The 22,718-nt window shown below is 46.0% G+C and overlaps 3 protein-coding genes across 4 annotated transcripts in view; 1 reads left to right on the top strand and 2 right to left on the bottom strand.

Annotated features, from left to right (window-relative positions):
- The window catches only part of LOC128310200 (dual specificity protein phosphatase Mpk3), a 28,092-nt gene extending 21,546 nt beyond the window's left edge, over nucleotides 1-6,546 (bottom strand). For both annotated transcript variants that reach the window (XM_053046783.1, XM_053046784.1), the window contains exon 1: nucleotides 5,870-6,546. In XM_053046783.1, the coding sequence (XP_052902743.1) occupies nucleotides 5,870-6,323 (454 nt within the window). In that variant the 5' untranslated portion in view covers nucleotides 6,324-6,546. The remainder of the gene's footprint in view (nucleotides 1-5,869) is intronic.
- A 7,340-nt stretch (nucleotides 6,547-13,886) lies between these two features.
- Nucleotides 13,887-19,209, bottom strand: LOC128306443 (probable serine/threonine-protein kinase nek3). Its single transcript, XM_053043966.1, has 3 exons — nucleotides 17,658-19,209; nucleotides 17,351-17,587; nucleotides 13,887-17,261 (listed from the first exon to the last, which is right to left on the bottom strand). Exons 1-3 carry the CDS (start codon nucleotides 17,698-17,700, stop codon nucleotides 16,333-16,335), a joined length of 1,209 nt encoding a protein of 402 aa, XP_052899926.1. The 5' UTR covers nucleotides 17,701-19,209; the 3' UTR covers nucleotides 13,887-16,332.
- A 638-nt stretch (nucleotides 19,210-19,847) lies between these two features.
- LOC128310457 (drebrin-like protein B) lies at nucleotides 19,848-22,702 on the top strand. Its single transcript, XM_053047102.1, has 4 exons — nucleotides 19,848-20,705; nucleotides 20,942-21,134; nucleotides 21,219-21,382; nucleotides 21,458-22,702. Exons 1-4 carry the CDS (start codon nucleotides 20,451-20,453, stop codon nucleotides 22,124-22,126), a joined length of 1,281 nt encoding a protein of 426 aa, XP_052903062.1. The 5' UTR covers nucleotides 19,848-20,450; the 3' UTR covers nucleotides 22,127-22,702.
- The last annotated feature ends 16 nt before the right edge of the window (nucleotides 22,703-22,718 follow it).

The raw sequence follows: 22,718 nt of genomic DNA, 5'->3' as shown, positions 1-22,718 counted from the left end.
CGTGGTGTATGCGTGTGACCCAGCACACCCTCTTAATTCCCAATCGCGCCGCTTACTTTCAACCAATTCTCAAGAGACTTTTTGACACTTCATTTACAACACAAAACAACTTCAGCTACTGAATTGTCACTTAACAAATCTTGTCGCAGAGGAAATGATCCAATCGAGAAAAAAAAAACGATATTGAATCGAAACTACCGCTCCGCTTAGGTAAATGAAATATTGCCCTTCCAACCATCGAATTACCATCTAACCGGCCGCCACGGACCGAAACGGCGGCCCACGGGTGGGTTGTCCAAACACACGCGCGGCCCACATGCGTGGTGGACATGTAATATCTCCCTGCCGGAGCGGAAATTGTGACCATTTCGAAGGAGTTTTTGAAGATGGAGTTGTGTAGTGCCCCGACTCCTGGGGTGGGTATATATGGTCGCAGCACGTAACGTTTGGGACGGCAAAGTCCGAATGAATTTTCAAATGACACCCGGGGCAACGAAGAGAAGTGGGAAGACTAACTTCTGCCCACGACTGGTGGAGTCACCCAAGCAGGGGGGAGGGGGTGGAAACCGTGGAAGGTTTCGAGTTACGATGGCCTGGTTGAGAGCGTCTGTTTAGCATACACGGGCACGTTATTCATTTTTCATTCGTTTTTGTTTCGTGTGCAGCAACACGAGCTGGTAGTGGGTTGGCCGGGTCAGTCACGGTACACTACAGCGTACTCCGATTTCTACCGAACGGGACCACAGGTAAGTTTGTGCCGGGTATGTGTGTGGGTTGCAATGTTATAGAAAAAAAAACACATCATTCCGCAATCGGTCTGGCCTAGCAAACGGTTTTATATCGACATCGGTACAGGTTCGAATACGTGGCCGCTGGTGACATGACACTAATGTCACACGGTATGAATCTAACCTACTAATCATCACCTTGTCGTGGCAAAAGCGTAATTTAAGAGGGTAATACATTGTGGAAGTGTGAAAAAAGGGCCTGAAATTCACGAGACTCGCAGTTCCGAAGTTACAGGCTGGGAAGAGTCACAAAGACTCAAAAATTCATACAGAATGGTCTTAGATATTAATTAATCAAATTAATTATTGTCACGTTTTGTTTTAAAATTAATATTAAAATGCAAAAAAATATCGTTCCTCAAACTTTTACGGACCATTTAAGCGTCCAAAGAACTGATTTCTTTTTAATTTTTTTAATTTCCAAACATAATAAAAAAAACCCTACTTACATTACCCTACCATACCTAACGTACCCGAATAGTCAGGTCTTGCAACGAGGGAACGATCCCGTATGGCATTTTGTCGCAATTCTGTCGTGTGGGACCGGCGCCTAGCTTCGATAGTGAAACACAAAAAGGCTGAGTGAAACAGAAATAACTTTACTGAATAGTAAACACTGAATATGGAATTACGTGCCCAATTTGGCGAATGTCAAATAGGCCTGTTTACGTATAGGCGGATTCAAGAGTTGAGGTTTAACTATCAAACATTTACGACAGTTTGAACAAAGTGCGTTTGTTTAAACAAATAAAAATTATGTTTAATTATGATAAATACATTTGATTAGTTTCCAACTGCCATTTTGTATTTCAATTCTTGAAACCGTCTGTACGTAAACAGGCCGATTTGGCATTCACTAAATTGTGCACGCGATTCCATATCCAGTTTTCTGCGATTCAGTTCGAAGTTCTTTTTGTGTTTCACTATCAATCTTCCTGTTTATCTTTACGTTTGTGCACATTCAGTAAGTTGGAGACTTACTAATTCTATGCATTGTAAAACCCTGTAACATCATACATATTCCAATTATGCACAAGTTATGCTCTGATTTTCCTCCCACGAAATGCAATAGCTACATTTTTCTCTCTTTCCAACAAAATAGAACGGTATCCATCGAAAACTCGACCAAAGTTGTGCAAAGTGAACATACAGTTCGGCACCGCGTATCCAATGGTTTGCATTGTTTTGACAGTACCAAAATGTTCGAATAGAAAAGAAAACCCACGATCGCAGAAGAGACGCGGGAACGCGACGCGACACGATGATACACATTTTTAGTAGGCCGTGACGATGTACCTGATGGATTTTTTAGTTTGTTTGGTTGTTTTTTTTTTTTTTTTTTATTCAACTCCAGTGGCCCCTCAGCCCCCATTGTAAAGACCGCAAAGATGTGCGCGGGTAGGTTTTGTCTTCTGCGTGGGTTTTCCTTTAAACTTAAGTCGAAAGATTGTGGTGTTTTTTTTTTGCTCAAATACCGTCTACGTTCGGTATTTTTTGTTTTTCTTTTTCCATAAATTTACCGGTGTCCATAAACAATACCTTGAGCGTGCCGAGGTACGTGCGGAGTGTGGTTTCCCTTCTTTTGCAAGTTGTACAAGCAACGTACACAAACCGATCGTGAGGTGGGAGGGTTGATCGCCGGGTGGCAAAAAGGAAGGCACTCGAACCAGAACAGGGATGAGGGAAGGGGGGAGTTCGGTTGTAATGGGGATGGAGTATTGCGGACGGTTGCTTTGAATATTTATGAATGACTTATTATGTGTCTCTCGCATCGATGCATGTGAGCCAGTGCCAGTCGGTTGTTGGTGTGTGGTGTGTGTGTTTGTGCATGTGTATGGGCTCTGTTGTAATCATTTCTTCACACCACCAGCCTCCTTTCTTTCCGTTGGCAAGATTCTCACCCCTCCCTACTATAGTTCCATTCGTGTAACTCCATTCATAACCCCTGATCATTCCGTCGTGTGTCTTTTTTGTTGCTCTTGTTGCCCCCACCCCTCCCCACACACACACACACACACACACACACACACACACACACATACAACTACCAATCCACTTTGCATCCGTTTCCCGCCCTTGCCATTAACCTCATTCCCCCTCCCAACCCCTATTTGCAACCCCTTCCACCTAGGTTACGATTACGCTTCGCTGGACAACCCCACCGGTATGCGTTTTTTTTTTGCTTCTTTTGTTGCTTCAACAGCACCCCCTCGTGTGCCCTTTCTGTTCCTTCCCTTCCCACCAATGTCGCGGGTGCACGTAAGCGCGCAAAATGGGTGGTTGTGTTCGGTTGCACAAAAAAAAAGGTGGGCGAAAAAGTGCACCGAACGAAACCGGGGAATTCGAAAAATGACAACCCGAAAAGAAGAACAAGAAGAAGACGGCTACCAACGCACAATCACACACACACACACACACATGCATGCAGCGAAGGAAGCGAACATGAAAGACTCCACTTGAACCGAAACGATTCGTAACGTAACAGCCCTCTGCTTGGGCTGGACTGCGTAAGATGGGGACGTAACGGAACCGCTTTACCCGCGCGTTTTTCCACGCACCCCTTTCCCTTTAAGGTGACATTCCCCCCCCCCCCCCCCCCTCGCACTCCACCCAAAAACAGAATGGGAATTCTTCCGTTTTTTTTGTTTTTGCTCGATCGCAAATGATTTTGCTTCCCTCTTGTTTCTGTTTTTTCGTTTCGCTTACTTTCCTTTTGCTTTTCCTACACACACACACACACACACACACACACAAAATTCCCATACGTATCGAGTTGATGAAGGGGGTTTTTTTTCTGTTTTTTTTTCTGTTTTACTCGTACAATGGATCGCGGCGAGCAACATGAATGGGAAGCGCAAACCCGCGCACGCAACTGGCGAAATGAATGGTGTGCACAAGCGGACGACAGCCTAGCAGGCCGTGTATGAATGAAAAACGGTTTGCGCGTTTGTGTGTGAATGAAAACGGTGAGAAACGGGGAGCGAGGGAAGGAGGGAGGGGAGCTGAATTGAACCAAGAGCTAAAGCACATTCAAAGTGGTTGCTAGATTGTAGTGTTCTCCACCACTTTTTTGCGCTACCGATTCATTGATTGCAAAGTTCAACTCATATGTCAACCATCGCTAACCGATGGCAATAAGGTAGTGTAGCAATTTATTCTAGCGCTTCAGCATCCGGTTGTCTGCTTTTCTGGTTTGAATAGTACGCAAAATAGCTAGATAGCCTATGTACAATACCTTTATACACGAATAAAGCACGAAATTCATTGTATCTCGTACCTAACTGAGGCGAGTACACGGTACGAATCTTTGTAACCGACCTAGCGTTGTGTCTATCGAGTCGTCTGAAAAGAGTCATTCGTTTGAGCGAATCAGAAGTCGACTATCAAAATATTAATAACTCTTTTTAGATTCCGGAATCCCCAAAGATACGCAAAGATTAATAAATCCTCAAAGTTAAATGAAATATTCAGAATAGGGCTATTTGTTCCGTTCAAAGATTCGTTTAGTTTCATGATTCTGTCGACTCTTAAAATATTCAAGACACTTCTTAGATTCGTGAATCCATAAAAAATCCATGAATTTCCGTACATTTACACATCCTCAGAAATCTTCAGAATGGAGATTCAAAGCTATTCGTTCACACAATGAATTGTATTGTCACCTAATGCATTATAAGTCAATAAAAAAGTCGAAGTCCAAACGACATTGTACCATCAGTTGAGATACAATAAAATTCGACATATTTGGATCTTCGTCATTCTCTGTAATAATTTTGTCTTGTAGACTACCTGAACATGTGTCCCAACCGCGCTATAAAACCGCACAAGCAAAAAAAAACATGCAACATTGTACGATAGATTCGAATAAGGATGAAGATGTGCGAAACAAAACAAAATTGTTTTCCGGTCGAAAAAGACAAAAGAGCCGAACAACCAACACATGTTTTTTTATTTTGTATATGTCTTCTGTGATACGGCCAAACGACCCCTCAAAAGAAATAAAATAAAAACAAAATCCAACATCGGAAGGAAGTGTTCTTCCGATCCACATGGCAAAGACGGAAATACCTGCCCTTTCGTCGTTGCACTGGAAGGAAACGACAATTCGTGTCCCGCGCGAAGATGACGATTGAATATACAAACGCCAGAGCGACCCGTTTCCGGCGGAACGTTAAACGGGAAACGTTTGCGCGTATCGCTCGTCAAACCTCACCGTCACCGGTGTGTAGCGTAACCGTCGGCCTGCAGTGTGACTCGTGCGCTGCGGAAACCACGTCGTGGCGTCGTGGTGTCGACCTATCCCACACAAAACCCGACACGCGGAAACCGATACGAGCGAAGAAAGGAAGACAGAAACCATAAAATCATCGGTGGCCCTTTTCTGGTCCGCTACTGCTGCACCGTTTACATTCGCTTTAACGATCACTTTGGAATGTTCTCCGTACGAGCACTGGGCCCGCCACGCCGTGTGAAGCGGACGCTTTGCGTGTGCTTTGTTTTAATTTGTTGACCCAATGGAAATTCCGATGCGTTTACTTTACACAGCCCGATGATGCACGGCAGAAGATACTGCTGCTGTGTCTCTGCCTGGGTAATCACAATGTAATGTGATGATTTAAATCGTTGCACGGGCTTTCAACGAAACTGGGCACGGATATCATACATATCCGCGATATTTACGACTTTTTCGACTTTCGGAACACGACCCCAACAAGAAATGGGGGTTGTGTTGTTCAAAACATTCCATCAGTATGCTTTCAACGGTGACTAATCGAAACCTCCCCCCCAATGTTTCACGAGTCATTCGAGGCCTTTAGGCATCTGACGAAGATGCGCAACCCTGATGAACCAGCACCAGTGATCACATCTCTCGCTCTCGCTATACAAAGCGCCGCGTGATTCATAACGCGCGGCCGGACATGAAATGCTTTCAGCAGCTAAATATCCGATCCGGACACACGGACCTGCGCATACGGGTTCGCTTTGTTACGTACACACTAATCCGGAGGGCAGTAAAGATTTCAAAATCTAAAAGTACATGAACGCGTCAGAACGGTGGTTAATGGAGTGCGTTAGCTTACCTTCGAGACAGACCACCCGGCAGCCATCTTGCTTGAGCTTGCGGTGCAGCACATTAATAGTGGTATCGTTACCGCCGGCGGCCGTTGCCGTTGTTGTCGATATTAGGCCGGAACATCCGCCGCCGGTTAGCAGGGCGAGATCTTCGCGCCCACCGCCACCGTCACCGACCGGTTCGTTGCTGTTGTTGTACAGCACGAAGGTGCTCTCCTTGTAGCAGGACAGGATGCGCTCCTTCAGATCGCGGCACTTGATCGTGGACGTGATGTCGATCTTGCCGGCCGCAAACCGGCGCAGCATGATCGACGGTATGGAGAAGTTAACCGCCGTCCGGATGTGGCTTTCCGTGTACTCGTGCGAGCTGCGGCAGTCCAGTATGATGAAATGCTTCTGCGACTTGCGCAGTGCCGCATGCAGCTGCTCGCTCGTTATCATCTCTATATCGTGATCGGGCATCGTGTGTGTGTACGTGCGGATGATGTTGGACTGGAAAGCCTCTGCCTGTCTTCGTCGTTGCCTATCAAGTTTGCCGGTCCTCGTGCTCCCGGTACCTTCGACTTTGTATTATCGCTTATCGCACTTTTGACACTTTGTTTGTTTACCTTTTGCTGTTGATGCGCTGCACCAGGACAGCATGCAACTTCTATCGCAGTACGCACAGATACGATTCAAAGCGGAACATTTCTCACTCACTTTCTTAAAAGGGAAAATAACATTCAGTATTCTGTTTTCACTACACAACCACGTCGATCATTCGTTTTGAATCACTTTAAGTAGAAATGGAAGAAAAACTTATTTTTATACGCCCACGTACGTGTGTGTTAATTAAAAGTAAAACACACAGGGAGGCGGAGCTGAGGAGAGAGAGGGTGCGATAACGAGATAATGATTAGCAAAAAGCATGAATGAACCACAACGGTTTTGGGGGGAGCTGATGACGTCACCAATGACAGTCAGCGCAACGTTTCCCTCGTCACGATCGAGAGTCGCGCACCGTTGCACAAATGCACCGTACAAACACATACGCAAACTAAATGTGTGTTGGATCATTTTTCTCATGCGAGTGAGCACGATCAAACTTTGCTCATCTCATCATCCTCATCAACTGCTCATTCCTGGCGATGACCGATGACATGAGTGAGAACCACCACCACCACCACATGTATAAACGGAACAAGGGAAAGAGGGAAAAGAAGTGAAGGAAACCAAATAGGAAGGAGGAAGAGAGAGAGAGAGAGAGAGAGAAAAACGTTTTTAATGCGTGTGACTTGATTCGTTTCGCGTTTGTGTGTTGCAAACAATTGCACGAAATTGTTTTCAATTCAATGCTTCCTTCTCGCGTCCACTTTCTCTTCTTCCTTCTCCACCTCTCCGAGTCTGCTCTACATTGTGCCACCCCGTAATGAACGCGGGGGTTATATTTGTTTCATCTATGCTTCAGGTTGGCGTAAATGTTTCATTTCTAGTGTTTCACGTTGCCCACATTAGGAGGACATAATGGTTCCGAGTGTTACTTCAGCAAACTGGCTTTTTGGAAAGGTTCTGATTGTTTTGCTTCACCACTGTGTTGCTTCCCTCTTGCTAACCATTCACAATCGCGCGCGTCTATACACATTCCCATACAACCACACGCTCTCTCACACACAATCACGCAACTACACCAGTTGATACGGCAGCGAAAAAACAATGAAATATTGAGAAAGCTTCGAACCGGAACCTTGTCGCTGGGTATGGAATGCAACGCTTGTTTCGCCTTTGCCGAGTGCTGCTAAAGTTTCTGCTGTCCATCTCGGTAACAAAATTTCCACTTACACCTAGCACTTTGCTCACCACCGCTTGATTGATGAAACACTGCCAACAAATATTTGCACCAAAAATTCCGCCACGGAGGAAAAAAACACACTTACACCAAACCGCACTGGAAAAAGGAACGCGAAGAAACGGAAGAACCGGTCATAAACGCATTTTGCTACGCGCGAGCGTTGTGCCACCTTCGGCGAAGGAAGCGTGAAACAAGAATGAATGAAAAGATGTACGCGAAGATGAAACAAACGGGTGTTGTGTTTTGAATCACTTCGAAACCAATCGCACGCACTCACACGCACACATCCCATGCAAACAGCTCCACACGCACACACCCTTACCGTGAACGGTTTAAAGCGTGCACTCCAGTACTCTTGGTACTTGGAATCCGTGTCATTTTGTTTCGAGTTTTTCTTATTTGCACAAGAATTCTAGAGAACCTTGATAAAAGTGGTTTGATTTCCATTTTCCTGTAATCTGTGCCACTCACTGCATAAGATTTGTCTTGTATTGAAAAAGGAAAAACAACACAAATACGAATGCTTGTAAAGCACCGTTTACACGATTCAGGAAATTTGATGATATTTATCTTTTTTTTTTGTTTCGTTCGTGTTATTGAACTCGCCGTCTGGTACTGCGTTTCAACAAGCAGAAATTTAAATTATAAACCCTACGCTCACTGTTGTATAGCTATTATATCTGTTATTCCCATCCTGATTATTCTACAATTTAGCAAAGTGTCGTGTAGCTGTGTCCTAATCTAGTGACAGTTGATTACCGCTTCGGGGCTTTTGACAGCAGGAATTGTCAGTTGGAAAATTAAAAAAATCTGTTTAAAATCACCATAGAAAGGTAAATACAGCAATTCCAAGGATTTTTGTGAGCACGTGGATACCGATTGAGGTCCGATTTTGAGGCCATTAAACAACGGAAAATGTTAATTACTGCAAACCAATTCCAAGTCACTAATCAACATACTTTCACTTGAGTTTATATTCAGCGAAACATCCACAGAACTTCCATTTCATTTTTGTAACATACTTAACACGGTTTCTACTCCTTTACATAAATCTCCAGACTTAGTACATCCCGCGCTACAATGCAGCTGAAACAAGGTGCGGTCTCCGTTTTCAAATTACAACTGAACGCTCCAAAAAAATGTCTTATCGGCAGCACGGTGCGCCAATGACGAAAAGAGAAGATGTACGCCCTTCAACGCCTCCAGACGCTATCGGTCGTCAGCCCAGTTACCCACGTGTACCCTAGGGCCTCGCTTGGGTCGCGCGTTTTTAGAACTAACCATGGGAGGAATTGGATTGCGTAAATCCTTTTTCTAGGAATGCGATCCGACGCCCGAACTCATGTGCGAAGGCGTGTGTTTTTGAAGGATGCTCTCGAAAGCTCGGCCCGTACGACTGTGTGTGCGTGCACACACGGGTGGGTTCGGCATATCGAAAGGTGCGGGCAAGTAAATAGTGTCCTCCCACCCAAAAAAAAAAGAAGAAGCCGCCCGCCTTCGAAAAGGATAATGAATTTCGCACATCGCCGCCGTCGTCAGTAAGTCGGGTTCTGCATCACCCACACGGCCTGTGCGGCCAGCATGCGTAAGCAATGACGTGCGAATGAGAGGGCGTTCTTGAAAACGGCGTACCAAGCAAGGCGGCGTCCACAACGTTCTGTTTTCTCGGTAAAGAGACATCCCTGCGAGGGCGCCATCGGATGCTGTTTGATGTAGACGACCCCGAACAAAATCCGTGTTGATCCCACGCACAGGTCGATTATTGACGTCAAGTTGGAAGCATTGCGTGCCGATTATGCGTAGGATTGCAAGGATGGTGGGACGGTTTTGCGAAGAACACACATCCAAGGAACTCGACCACCAGTGGTAGGCGTATTGTCTTTAAGTACTGCTGTTTTTTTTTAGCTTAATCACTTTTTCCCGCACAGCTATTGCTGATAATAGACACACTTCATCAGGTGCTCGATGTTTTGCACACGAGTATAGCAATTGTAAATAGCACTCTGTAGGAACTGGGAACTCTCGGGGGATTAAAAGAACCAAACTACCAGCAGCTCCTGTTACAGCGTCCGTGTCCTTGCACAACAATTGCCACACGGCGAAGCGAACAAAAAAGAACACACATATTCTATCGGACACAGCTAGCACCAAACACGTCCAACACCGTCCTGAATGGTTGCGAGTTGTCGTTTCCAACATAACACTGTTCCCGAATGTCCTGATGCAACTTTTGAAGCCTCCCTCCCATCCCCCCCCACCCAAAACAGAACACACTCGCACAAAACACAGTCGCATGTGTCAGGTACCAGGCCCGGCCGTGATGGAGAATTATTGCTGGTTGTCGGATACTTGCAGCCTCCGAAGAAGTGAAATGGGAACTAAAACAGAACCAGCCAGCTTTCACACCGTCGCCTCGATTTGGTACGCACATGCGCGCAAACAAACATCGAGCGAACCCGACCCGACCGTCCCGCCATGTGGCCTCCCTTATCCCCCCCCCCCCCCCCGCTTTCCCATGCAAAACGGCAGCAGGCACAGGGATGACAAGGGATAAACATTGCTGGATCGCCGCCCGTCTCCCATTACCACGGACCACTACCCCGTTTGGCGAGCGACATCCGCGAGACCTTGAAGGACGAATTCTTTCGCCCAGCCCAACAAACCACGAGTGCGACAAAGCGTAAAACGGCCGAACGAGCGGGAGAGCGCAAGAGAGACAGAGTTGGCTCATGAGCTTGTGTCGTTTTTCGGATTCATTCATGGAATTCGACCCCGTTGTTTCATCGGTGTGGTCGGTTTTGGGGGGAGCGCCTATCGGCACGGTATGGAGCACCAGCACGGAGACGGAGGAAGCTTGCTGCAGCACCGAGAACTGCACTAGAGCAGGTCCTGCATGCCTGGACGTCCTTGCTGCAATACTAGCGCTCGTTGGGTAACCGGACCAGGCCGCTACCAACTGCTCCACCACCTCTGCGGCACGGAGGCAAGGACAGCTTCCACTTCCGTCGTGTCGGGCGATATCGGCAAGTTCGCATGCGTTATGGCAGGAGCGCCCAGGGCGCACACATCGGGGGCACAGCAAATGGGAAGTTTAATTCATCAATTGTCTCGTCTCGGTGTTGGCTCAATGGGTTGAGAGGATGCCGCAGTAGCCCCGCATTACCAGCTGGGCTGGGTGGAAAATTGCTATTTGTTCGTTCTAGTCGTTCCGGTTGATTGATACACGAGTGCGGATGGCGCTCGTGTAAGCGGGAGCTGGAGGAAATTAAATTAACCCAACCGAACTAAAGGTAGACACGGAACGGTAGGCAATTCTTGTGCCATGAATGGGCTCCGGAACTGGAAGTTTCTAACTCTCAAGGTAGAACAGCCCTGCAAGGATTAGTTTTCTCTTTTTATCCGCAAAGCGTATCAGTGCACAGGGAAATGCATAATAGGATTACGAACCTAGTTACTTTCCATCGAGAAGCATGCTGGCCTTTGTGGAGTAATTGGAAAAATATAATTTTATGAATGATTCTAGAAGCGCTCAGGTATGGCCTTGGACCAGCTTTTCGTTGATGGTTTAATTTCAAAATGGGATGTTAAATATGCCCATTTTGGATCTTATGTTTAATGAATCTTTTCACAAGAGTCGTTCATATGAATGTTTAGTGAGGAGTCATTGAGATCAGTATTAGACTTTCGGAAACCTCGTGAATCCTTAGAGCAGTGGCGGTTCTTGTATCTTGGAGATCGTATACAACTGATGAGATTCATTCAGAACCTGTTTCACCCAACACCAACTGGGATCTACTCCTCCCATCTCAAAGATCTGTATAACATATCAAGAGACTGAGCTAATCAACAATTTACCTACGGCTGTGGATTTCAAACATGAAAAGTTCCGAAAACTTCTTCCATATTATCTTGCGTATCTCTGCTATTTTACTATTGGTAGATAGTTGAACATTAAACTACTAAACTATACACTCAATATTTCTTAATTCTTAATAAGTCAAGGCAAAGATTCCTCGTAGTTCCAACTGGTTTCCAAGGTTTCTGTTGTGATTCCGAGAATGGTACATTCAAAGCCCGGCATAGAAAGGTTATCAAAGGTTTTTCTCAAAGTTCTTCCAGCTCACGGGGTTCATGTCACAGTTCTCTACTATTTCCAGAAGACATCATAAAGATGTGACATTTTGCAAATGCCACTGAGCATTGGTGGAGGCTGCATTACGACAGAATTCCATATCACGTAGGTGTAATTAAGATTGTGCGTTACCTTTTCTTACGCCATCCAGCAGGAAAACGACTGCCAACACACATTCGCACACCCACCAAAGGATGCGCACTTGCTTGGGTAATCATCCTCGGACATAGAGCCACAATCTAGCCCAGTTTCACCGGGACACACCCGGTTCGAGAGGGATACCCCAAAATACGAAACTCGGTGGAAGCTATCAGTCTCATGGTGCGTTCGCTCATACACAAAGCTCGCTGCTCTATTGTGCTCAAACAACGTCCGGACAACAACAACGTAGCTACGGATCAGGTGTTTTGCTAGCGTCTCCGTTACACGTGAGAAACAAGTGCATCCGCTCGCAACGCGCCGATGTGTGCAGCCAGTCGTGTACCGGGTGCACTTTCCACACCACCGGGAGAAAGAAACACTAGAATCACGCGGTAAAACGATGCCCACTAAGGTGCTCCCGCCCGGAGAGTTACACAGCACACAACCCCCCAGACAGCAGTGACTCGGTTGCGGTGGCTTTTTGGGGTCGCACACTGGGGAGCGCGGTAGATCCTGGCATGAGGTTAGAAGTAATACGATCCGTTCCCTTTACGCTCATGCCTTCATGGATCGTGGCACCCTCACACAAAAAGCCGACCGGGCCGATCGCGTTTGGGTGCCGATGCCTGGCTTACAGCTATGAAAGGTTATCCAGATCTCCGTTTTCGTCCACACGATCGTCCGGAGCGGCTTTGCGCAACAATTCCAAACCGTTGCCGAGAGTGTGTGATCTCCATGTTCGCACCAGTTGCACGCACCGGGCAATCGTATCGGATGACTCCACCGTACGTCATCCACCTGTGCGCCACCTACCTGCTGTGTCCGTTAATATAGTTGCACTTCGTTCTAGATTTGTCACCGATCGGGGCACACAAACGCACACCAAGGAAATAATAAAAAAAAACCGCACACCTGGTAGGGCTCCCGCTCCCGGGTGGTGGTAGTAGGATGCCATCGGGCTCGGTAGGTAGGATTTGTTGATTTAAACCGTTCACTTGAACACTAGCAGGGCACAGTAAGCGTTTGGCCGCCCGAGTGCCCGCGTGTGGTTCCGTTTTGTGAAAGAAGTCCCTGCAGGATTGGGATGCAATAGTTTTCGGACGGTGATGGAAGTGATCGCATCCATTGAACAATAATCAGTAGCTAGTGAGTGCGTTCAATAGTTTAAAGTGTGGTGATAGTGGTTGCAATATGTCGTGGAGGAACTGTTTTCACCTACGTTGGAATTTTGTGCAGCTTGCTTCTATTCGTGTGCCATCTTGTTCGAATCGTATGCCACTACCATTGGAATTAACTTTTGCTTAGAGCATTTGATATCTAGAACTTTCGAGGTGATTATATGCGATAATTTACTGTAAAGCTTCCAAAAAAGGTAAAAATACAAAATCCTTTTCGAAACGGTTTACAAACAGTTTCCACAACGCAACAAACAACGTGAGATGTCAAAAGTTTAACGGTTGGCAGCACACGATTCAAACGTACTGAAAGTAAAGACACGCGAATCGAAGCAAGCGGTACGAGCTTCGAACGTTCGGTTCGTTATTTCGCCAAAAACCATCGGGAAACAAGACTACACACATTTTTGCCGTTAGTGTACACTTTATACTTTATCACAAAATATGTATCATCGTGCTTTTGCTTTTACTCTTATAAACCGTCCACTCGTCGATCGCGTACGCGGATCATCTCCTGCCCATTCCTATAGATCACTCAATATAGTTTTTTTTTCTAAAACAAATCTTCGCTCAAAGTCGCAATAATAATGTCATAACGTTACATATAGTTTGATTTCAGTTTCAGCTTACATCGCTATAGTTAAAACAGTGTACTTCTGTGTGCGTTCCATTTTACCAAGGATTCTTCAAACTTTACGCCACGAACATATTAAAATTTTGATTCAATTACATACTCCCCCCCCCCCCCCCCCCCCCATTGTTTGCCTCCTTAAGGGTGGAAATCATGTACATAACCTCGCTCTATTAGTTCGTAAAAACCTTCAAACATCGCACCACAGCTTAATCTCTACATAATGTTGCTAAAACTCATTTGCGCAATGTGTGCTGCAGCAAATGTTTTGTTGGTTTTAATGCGCGATGGGGTTTTGATGCAGAACAGCTCAATCAAAACGGTTTACATATTAAAACAGTGAGTGCATTTTGTGTGTGTGTGACAGATTAATCACTAACGGGCACTGGCTTCCTATCGGTGCTTAGATGGCATATGAAATCGTTCTAGCACCATTCGAAATCAGTACCCGGACAGAAGGGAACGGCAACGTGGAAGCTTTACTTTACCAACAAACGGCAGAAGCGAAGCAAACAAGAATTGTGAGGGCGTTTTGGTTTTGGGAAAACGGATCCTTTTTTCCACCATTGCACGTCACTAAGAAAACATCACGCACCCACACGCAATAGGAGTTATATACGTCCAATCGATACAAAAGCAAAGGAAGGAAGATTTTCGAGATCGCATCCTTTTTGTTACAACTACGCGCTGTAACACGTATGACCGTCGTCCTGTGATCAACAGGACGCACAGTAACACACTGTTCACATGATAACTTACTATATAATAGGCATTTTCAGAGGAAGTGTTACATTACAGACAACAAAATAACCTCTGATTCCATTACGCTGACATCATGCTTCCATGTATGTCCGGTTTTTGCGGTTAGGTTTGCTATATCACTGCGGGGCCAGTACGACGTACGCGTACTTCTCACTTTAAAAAACTTTTTCCCTTTACACAGATAACGTTATGGTATGGTTTACATCTACAAAAAGAAAGTGCATTAATGGACACTTGCATACGGTACCTATAACAACGGGGGTTCTTTTCCCCCGCCATTTTTCTTTTGTTTGTTTTACTACAGGAACAGTTCGGTTGTTGCGAACCGGAAAACCGCTTTCGTGTACAACTTACGCAAATTAAAACATTACTTGTTAAAGGCCACAGCTTCTTTGTGTTTATCCCTACGTGATATTCGTTCTCTTCTGAGGTGTGAAACTATCTGTAACGATTCAATCTAAAATAGGCTCTCTGATTCTTCTACAAAGCGACAATAACGAATAAGAGAACAAACAGGTGAGCCCCTATTTAGCCCTAAACGGAAATGCACATTATAAACAGTTGCTTTGCAAAGTGCAACATAAGTGGAAGAATTAGTGCAGTGACATGCATGAGTTGGTCCTGTTCTGTACCTCAGGAGGCGCTTCAATTAAATTTTGTCTGAAGATTTAACAAGTTTCACAATCTATCTACATTGCTGGTTTATACACTCAAGCGTGAAGGATAGAAGTTATTATTCGGGTCTTACCAGCAATGAATCCAACATAGTCTAACCGAAGTATTTAAAGCAGTAGAGACTCCTTAAATCATTGATTCTACGTAGAATCGTAGATGTTACCTAGAGCATGTTGTAGCGGATTTAGTGGCTTTTGGTGCCTTAAGAGTTAACGCAAATCCCTGTGAAATGCTTGCATTACGCAGAGCGTTGTGAGTTTATACACAGCTCCATTTTTACAATCCCACTGATTACATCCTTAACATCTTCAGGGAAAAGAATTTTGTTTCAGCAAGCCAAATGTATCGGGCTTTCGAACCTGTGTATGTTACATACACGAAATGCCGATATATCGCTCTTCATACGTATACATAAAACAACACAACAAGAAGAAATTAGTAAATGCACTCGTTTTAAACAAGTCAATGAAATGTGAGTGTGTGCGTCTGTATGCACGCGTGTTCCTTCCGATTGCACCAATTGACTCCTTTCCTCATATGCCCGCACAGTTGGGTAAATATTTTAAAGTGATCGTGAAATAGTCAAACTATTAAACATACAGCACACGCGTATGTGGTGCACAACTAAACGAATCTACTCGGGTATTTTTTTACTCCTGCTCACACTCTCTCTCTATATCTTTCGCTTAAATCTATCTCAACTGCCTTTCCGTCTAATGGGTGTTTTTAGTTTTTAGGAAAGCGATAAAAATACAATTTAACACAATTTCTTCGTACAATCTCTTTCTGGTTGCTGGTCAATCTCCAACCCTGTTATCCCTGGGCGACAGCAGACGCGGTTTTTGCGATTGCTAGGCGCGCTTAATCAAATCACAAATTAAAATGGTTTGCTTACCCTTAGCAAGAAAAGGAACTTAACAATTAGCTTTAAAAACACAGGCCGTAAACTACAGCATATAATAAAAAGAAAATAAAAGAAAGGAAACAAATGTAGGATGATGACCTCACGCATGGCCGGGCTCACTTGAATGGCATGGTCCAACAGGTTTCAATCCCCTTTTCACAGCTTTCGTATTCAAAAAACACGAAATCGATTACCGCAGTTACCTAATCTGATGATGGTTACCTCACAAATTCATATTACTCTCCTGAATTTTCTTCCACGTATCACCGAGCGCTTTCGCGAAATGATCATCGACCTCTTCGCCGGAGTCGGGCCTTTTCTGTTGCTGCTGCGTTGCAAGAAACGGAGCCGGTGAAGATGCTAACGAGGAAGATGGCGACGAGGACGAAAGAGACATCGTGGTGGTGAGTGAGGCCGGCGAGATAGCCGGTGGTGGTTGCTGATGCAGGTGTTTCGGTGATGTGAGCGCAATCGCCACACTGGCAGCCGATGAGGGTGCACCGGGCGACGGTGGCAGGACGGTAGCCGGAACGAGCGGTACTGGCGGTGCCGGGTCAATCGAGAGCTTCAGCTCGATCGTGTCCGGTGCGGCCACACGTATTCCACCGACGCCACCGATCGGGCCGATCGGTCTGATACTGATGTTGTTATTGCTGCTGCTGCTACTAATGCCGCTAGTGTTGCTGAGGCTGCTGGATATGCTACTGTTCGAGCTGACGGACGAGCTGGAGCTAATACTGCTGCTACTGTGATTCCGCATCCCACCGCCACCACCACCCGCACCAACTGCCGGTCCGGTCAGCGGCAACGAGTCGTTCGTTTCCATCGTGTGCTTCTGCAACAGCAGCGGTATCGGCAGTGGATTCACTTTTTGCTGTGTGGCATGATGATGCACTGGCGATCCTTGCCCACCAATGGTGGTATTGTTGTTCAAAGCATTCAGTGCCGATGCCGACTGCTGCTGTTGCAGTTGCAGCTGCTGTAGCTGTTGCTTGTCACCGTAAATGGAGCTGTAGGTTGGACCGAGCGAACGGCGAAAATGTTCCTCGATCGATACATCACAGTACGTGGATGAAACGTTTACGATCGGTGCCGATTCGACGGTGGTAGTGGCGGTAGTCGTCCTAACACTACTCTTAAGCACGATTTCACCTGTCGTAGTGAAAGAATGTATTATATTAGTGTGCATTAAAGGTACGTTTTGCCTCCCATTCCCTTTGGGGCTGCTGGGAATATATTACCATTCGTGTGCATGTGACTAATGCGCTTCTTTATCGGTGGTGGCGGTGCCTTTGTTATGACACTCGGGCGCACATTCAGATTGATCGGTACATCGCGCGACTGATCGTTCCCTGTGGGCGAACCCTGACCATCGGATGAATCCTTCCTCCTGACGGTCATATCCAGCGGTATTTCCGTCTCATCCATAGGTGGTGGACGTCCCAATATTCGATCGTACTTAGGTGAAGGTGGTGAATCTAAAAACGGAAAGTGGAAAACAACCAATAAAGGACGAATGTACGCTAGAGCCTGCTTCACAATCCTTACCTTGATGTTCGTTTGGCGATGTACCACCGGGATCACGGATCATCTTGAGACGGGTTTGCACTAACTTTTTCAGCGTGACAGCGTTTGCGGGATCGCGATCCCTGCCCGGTTTGCCAGAAAGAAATGTACCACGGCTGATGATCGTGTCACTAGAGGGGGAGTCCAAGCTCCCGGTTAATCTGCTCGCAGATTGATTATCAAATCGTTCGCGCTAGCCGCGGTTCGTCTCCAAATCGTACGAAATAAATACTAAGCTATTGCTTTTGTTGTTTTCCTGCCAGCAGGATTTGGTTCCGCTCCTGTTCCCGCAAACGATTGCGGGCGAACACACGATCGTGAAGACTCTGTGAGCCCCAAATACAACTCACCAGATGAGAAGGGAGCCCCGATGAGAAAGGAACTGTCAAAACGCAAACCTTTCACGAGCTTGCTAGATTGGTGGGCTGTTTTTTCTTGTTTTTTGGCACTTTGTTCCTAATCTTTGTACCCGGTGCGTAAGGTTCAGCCTGGAGAATTATTTGCTTAGGTTGAATTAATCACAACCTTTTTTGATTTTGTGGTCACACACGGCACATTTCAGTATCACTTCTTTGAACGAAGGGCCACGGTTAGTACGCGAGGGGTGAGTTCGCTGTGTGTCTTCTTCGTTTTTCCGGGCGATCTCTGTTCCTCCCACGGAAGCTGGACGACGGAGATGTCTATTTCGCTTTAACCAACGCCTGTTCGCGTTCACCGCGACTCTCACCCCTAAATGATTCCGCGACTTCGCGTACGACGAAGAAAGCAGCGGATGAAGTTGGAACGGGTGGTTTTTGGAGAAGACGCTCGGAAAGAAGGACGTGCGGTTAGGTGCAACGGACGAAGGGTTTGTCTCTGTTTCGTTCTTCGCCTTTCTTTATAGTGGAGCCTTCTTCGCTTTTGATTCTAATGGGACTATCAGGGGGTTATTTTCGATGAGTTGCAAAGGACCCCGAACTAGGAAGAACGGCGAACGCGAATGATAGATTTCCTTTTATGGGATGTTTCTTTAGTTTTGTTTTTGTTGGAAAATACTCATAAGGATCGCAAGCTTAACACAAACATTAATATCGCTACGCTACGAAAAACGAACCACGCAACACACGATAGACGACGATGGATTAGCGCATTGAACATTCGATCGATCATTACTTTACGCTTGCAGAGAAATGCTTCTGCCTCAGTCTCCTTCAGGACGGAATCGAAAATAAACATAACATGGAAAGCACAACGTTACTGGCCACTTTGCTGCATTGTTGCTCGACACTGTACAACCTACATCATATACTTTGCATCACATCGATCGCGGAAATATACTTTCTTTCTTCACTGGCGAATGATCGCGATCGTTCTTTTTTCTTCGTCGGACGGTTTCACGGTGGTTTGGTGTAAAACGTCTGCTACTCTAACCTGTTGCTCCACAACGGCGGAACTCGTGCGGGTTAGCAATTAATCCAATCCGATGTTGTTGCTACCGTACGCTGGTGGTACCTTGCAGCTATATTTTGATTATTCTATTGGTCTTCACGCACTTTGCTCTCGATTGACAACATTTGCTCCTGTTGTAGCAGAACGAGATCGAATTTCGGGGAGTTTTTGTTGTTGCTGCTGTTGTTGTTATTACGTTGATGCGGAAAGCAGTGGGCTAGAGCATGGGGTTCAATACTACAGCTTGAGTTTGGGCTTGACGCACAGGAACAGGATTGAATGAAATAAATAAAAGAATAATCTGTTTGTACAGACAAAAATTACCCCACGTTATAAGAAACTGATAAACAATGATTAAATAACAACGATTTCGTCAAAAAAGGCATGAATAGAGGAAAGCAAAACACATGTTTTGAAGTTGCTGACATGCGACATTGAAATACACGAGGTTGGACAATAATAATCAGTACGCCATCTTGAATGAATATGGTCTAGCGCGCTTTGCACGTTTTGCTCAATTTTCTGTTCTTTTTACAAATAAAACATGCGATATTGAATGTAAATTAATTATTCTATCATTTACAGTATCGAAAAATTTGCTTTTACGTTGAAAAAACTCCCCATTTCGTTTGTATAGCGAACGCTGCCCAGAAACTTCAAAAGTTGTTTGAGTGGGTTAGTGAGATAGCTGCCAATGGACTCACCTGATCTGTTCCATTCTTTGGTGGTTCTCGGACCAAAATATGCCCGAGCCAATAACACCCGAAAAAGACGAACCGCGGTGTACAAGAAGAATTTCGGGAATGTCTGAGGAAAGATACACCACACTCGGTGGTTTTGTCCAAGTTCCACACGTTTTCGCGTAAGCTCCATAGAGAAAATAGTAATTTTAGTGACAGTTTCATTCGTAAAGTGCACGTTTTGCTGGTGAAACAGTTTGGTTTTCACTCAAAACACAGTTTAAAAGTTTTAGAAATCACTGCCCCACACGAAGGGAACACGTCTTGGACCGTGGTGAACGGAAGAAGAAGTACGGTAGTGTCTTTGGGGAAGCTTTCGGTAATTAGCATTGTCTTGTCATCGAGCATTTCCGGCCGGCACAAGCCCGTGGGTGTGGGTTGCAGCATGATGATGGTGCATTGAACGTCTGCTTTGCCACCTGCCACGAGAGATCCACTCCCACAACTTGGTTCGGTGTGATTGGTGTGACGACGAAGGCGCACTCGTGCGTGAAAGTGGGTCAACGCTCCCAGACTTGGTGCCAGCGACAGTCTCAGCAGTGTGTGGACGAATTTGCCGTAGGCTCCGGTTCGAAAGCAGTTGCTGACTGGGCACTAGCGCGAGAAGATGTCGGTTGATTTGCAGAAGCACCGGGACGTTTTGGTTGGCGCGTGGAAATCCGTATGCGACCGGAAATGTGCCACCAACTGGGCACTATTTGGGTACGAGGGTCAGACGAATGTGCTAAAGCTGCAGGAAACCGGTGAGGATGGAATTTCGGAATTGGCTGCCGAACTCAACTCGGGCAAAATTCAGTACGCCTTCCTGAGAGTGGACAACAGTGAAACGGGCATCGCCAAGTTCGTTTTCGTTAACTGGCAGGTAAGCAAATTGATTCAAAGTTCTCCATTCAATATTTCAAACCGATTGTTCAAACCAGTTTTTAGCAGTAAATGTTGGGGCGAAAACATAGCTCTATCAGGCCATGTGCTTATCGCGATAAGAGTCAATGTTGTTTCCTTTTTATCACACATAGTACAGCTTCTGGCTCTTATCATGCGTGAGTAAACGTTCAAATAATTCTTTCCCACCTTTACTGTACTATCCCACCCAAACAGGGCGAAGGTGCTCCAATCGCCCGGAAGGGAACGTGTGCGAAACATGTGCGCGATGTTACGGCCCTGCTACACGGTGCTCATATTACGGTGCACGCGACAAACGAGGACGATGTCGAGGAAGCGCGCATACTGGAAAAGCTACAGAAGGTGGTGGTGAACGATTTCAAAGTAAAAGATTACTCACAAGCGATCGGTATGGGAATGATTCAAACGAGCAGCAGGAGTATAGCAATGTACGAACATATTGTATTAACCGTTTACTCGTTGGTTATTTTAGATTCACCCAAACCGGTCGGTACGAATTACAGTCGCGTTAATCCTACGAAGGAGATCAATCCGGCGGAGCGGGATGAGTTTTGGCGCAAAGAAGAAGAGGAGGAAAAACATCGGCTGCAGGCGGAGTACGAGCGTAAGCTAAATGAAACAGTATTGTTGGAGCAAGTACGTATAAGCAACGACAAAGATAATTTAAAAGGATGATCCCCATTAAACAATATTTTTCACTCTACTCTCAAGGAGCGACGTCGACGTGAGGAGCGCGAGTTTGAAAAGCGTGAAAGCGCCACGGGCGGTGTAATTGGCGTGTCGCCTGTTTCTCCCGACCGTAGCTACGCTCGGCAAGTATCCGACCAGAACAAAGCAGAACGGGAGCGAGAAATCAAGCAGGTGGTCGAAGCGAGCGGAAAGGTTAGCAGTGCAAAGGCTCGCTTCCTTAACAGTACTGCGCAGCTAAGCCCAACGCACATCCAAGCCGAGGTAGCGCAGGAACTAACGGACCCTCCATTCTCACCGACGGCATCCTTCGAAGAGCGCAGTATTATCAACGAGCTAAAGGCGGAGCTAGAGAGCGAGCTCCAGAACGGTGCTGAAACGCCACCGGGACTAACAGCGGCAGGCACGGCGCTGGCAGCGGAGGAAGAAAGTTCGGTAGTGTCACCGGAGGTGCCCGAAGCGGCCGCTGGCCAGTATTTCGACCCGAACGCAACGATCGATCTGTCCGACGAGGACAACATGATCCGGGCGAGGGCATTGTACGATTATCAGGCAGCGGACGATTCGGAGATCAGCTTCGATCCGGACGATATCATCACGCACATCGATCAGATCGATGAGGGCTGGTGGCAGGGGCTGGCACCGGACGGTACCTATGGGCTATTTCCCGCTAACTACGTGGAGCTCATTTAAAGCATTTAGACAGTTTAGCAATTTAGCTTCATCGTTATCATTGTTTAAGAAAGCAACAGACAAGCAAAAAAACATCACATGATTAAGATAGTCCTGTTAACATAGTGCGAAACGATCACGATTAGCCTAGTGACACACTCACACACGTAACAAACGAAACGCACACTAACAAGCCCGATCCAGAAGGGGCTGCATAGGGACACGCCAACAGGGTGAAGGATTCCATCAGCAAAATGTCGTTACAGAATCGTGTTTTTGAATGTACTATTTTCATCCCCCTCGACACGTTTTTGGATGTTTCCGGTTAACCAGTGACGATAGGCGTTCGAGCGGACGTAGCAAAATGCATTTCGAGTCGATTTGAAATCGGGGAAGCTAAAGATGTAATTACAATGCATTTGCAAAGCTTCGCACATTCGCACTCCCCGTTTCGGTCCATGCCAACGTATCGGTTCCCATCTAGTGTAATAGTAGATAAGCGTTTTAACTATTTAATTGTACACACACACACACACACACCCAAACACACCGAAATATAACGATGCCGGGAATGAAATTTCCCGGGAGAAGACTAAATCCACGTTAAAGTAAT

This window comes from Anopheles moucheti, chromosome 2 (genome assembly GCF_943734755.1).
Source record: "Anopheles moucheti chromosome 2, idAnoMoucSN_F20_07, whole genome shotgun sequence".
Taxonomy (NCBI): Eukaryota; Metazoa; Arthropoda; class Insecta; order Diptera; family Culicidae; genus Anopheles; species Anopheles moucheti.
Note: the sequence above shows the minus strand (reverse complement) of the source record. Positions and strands in the feature narration are given on the sequence as shown.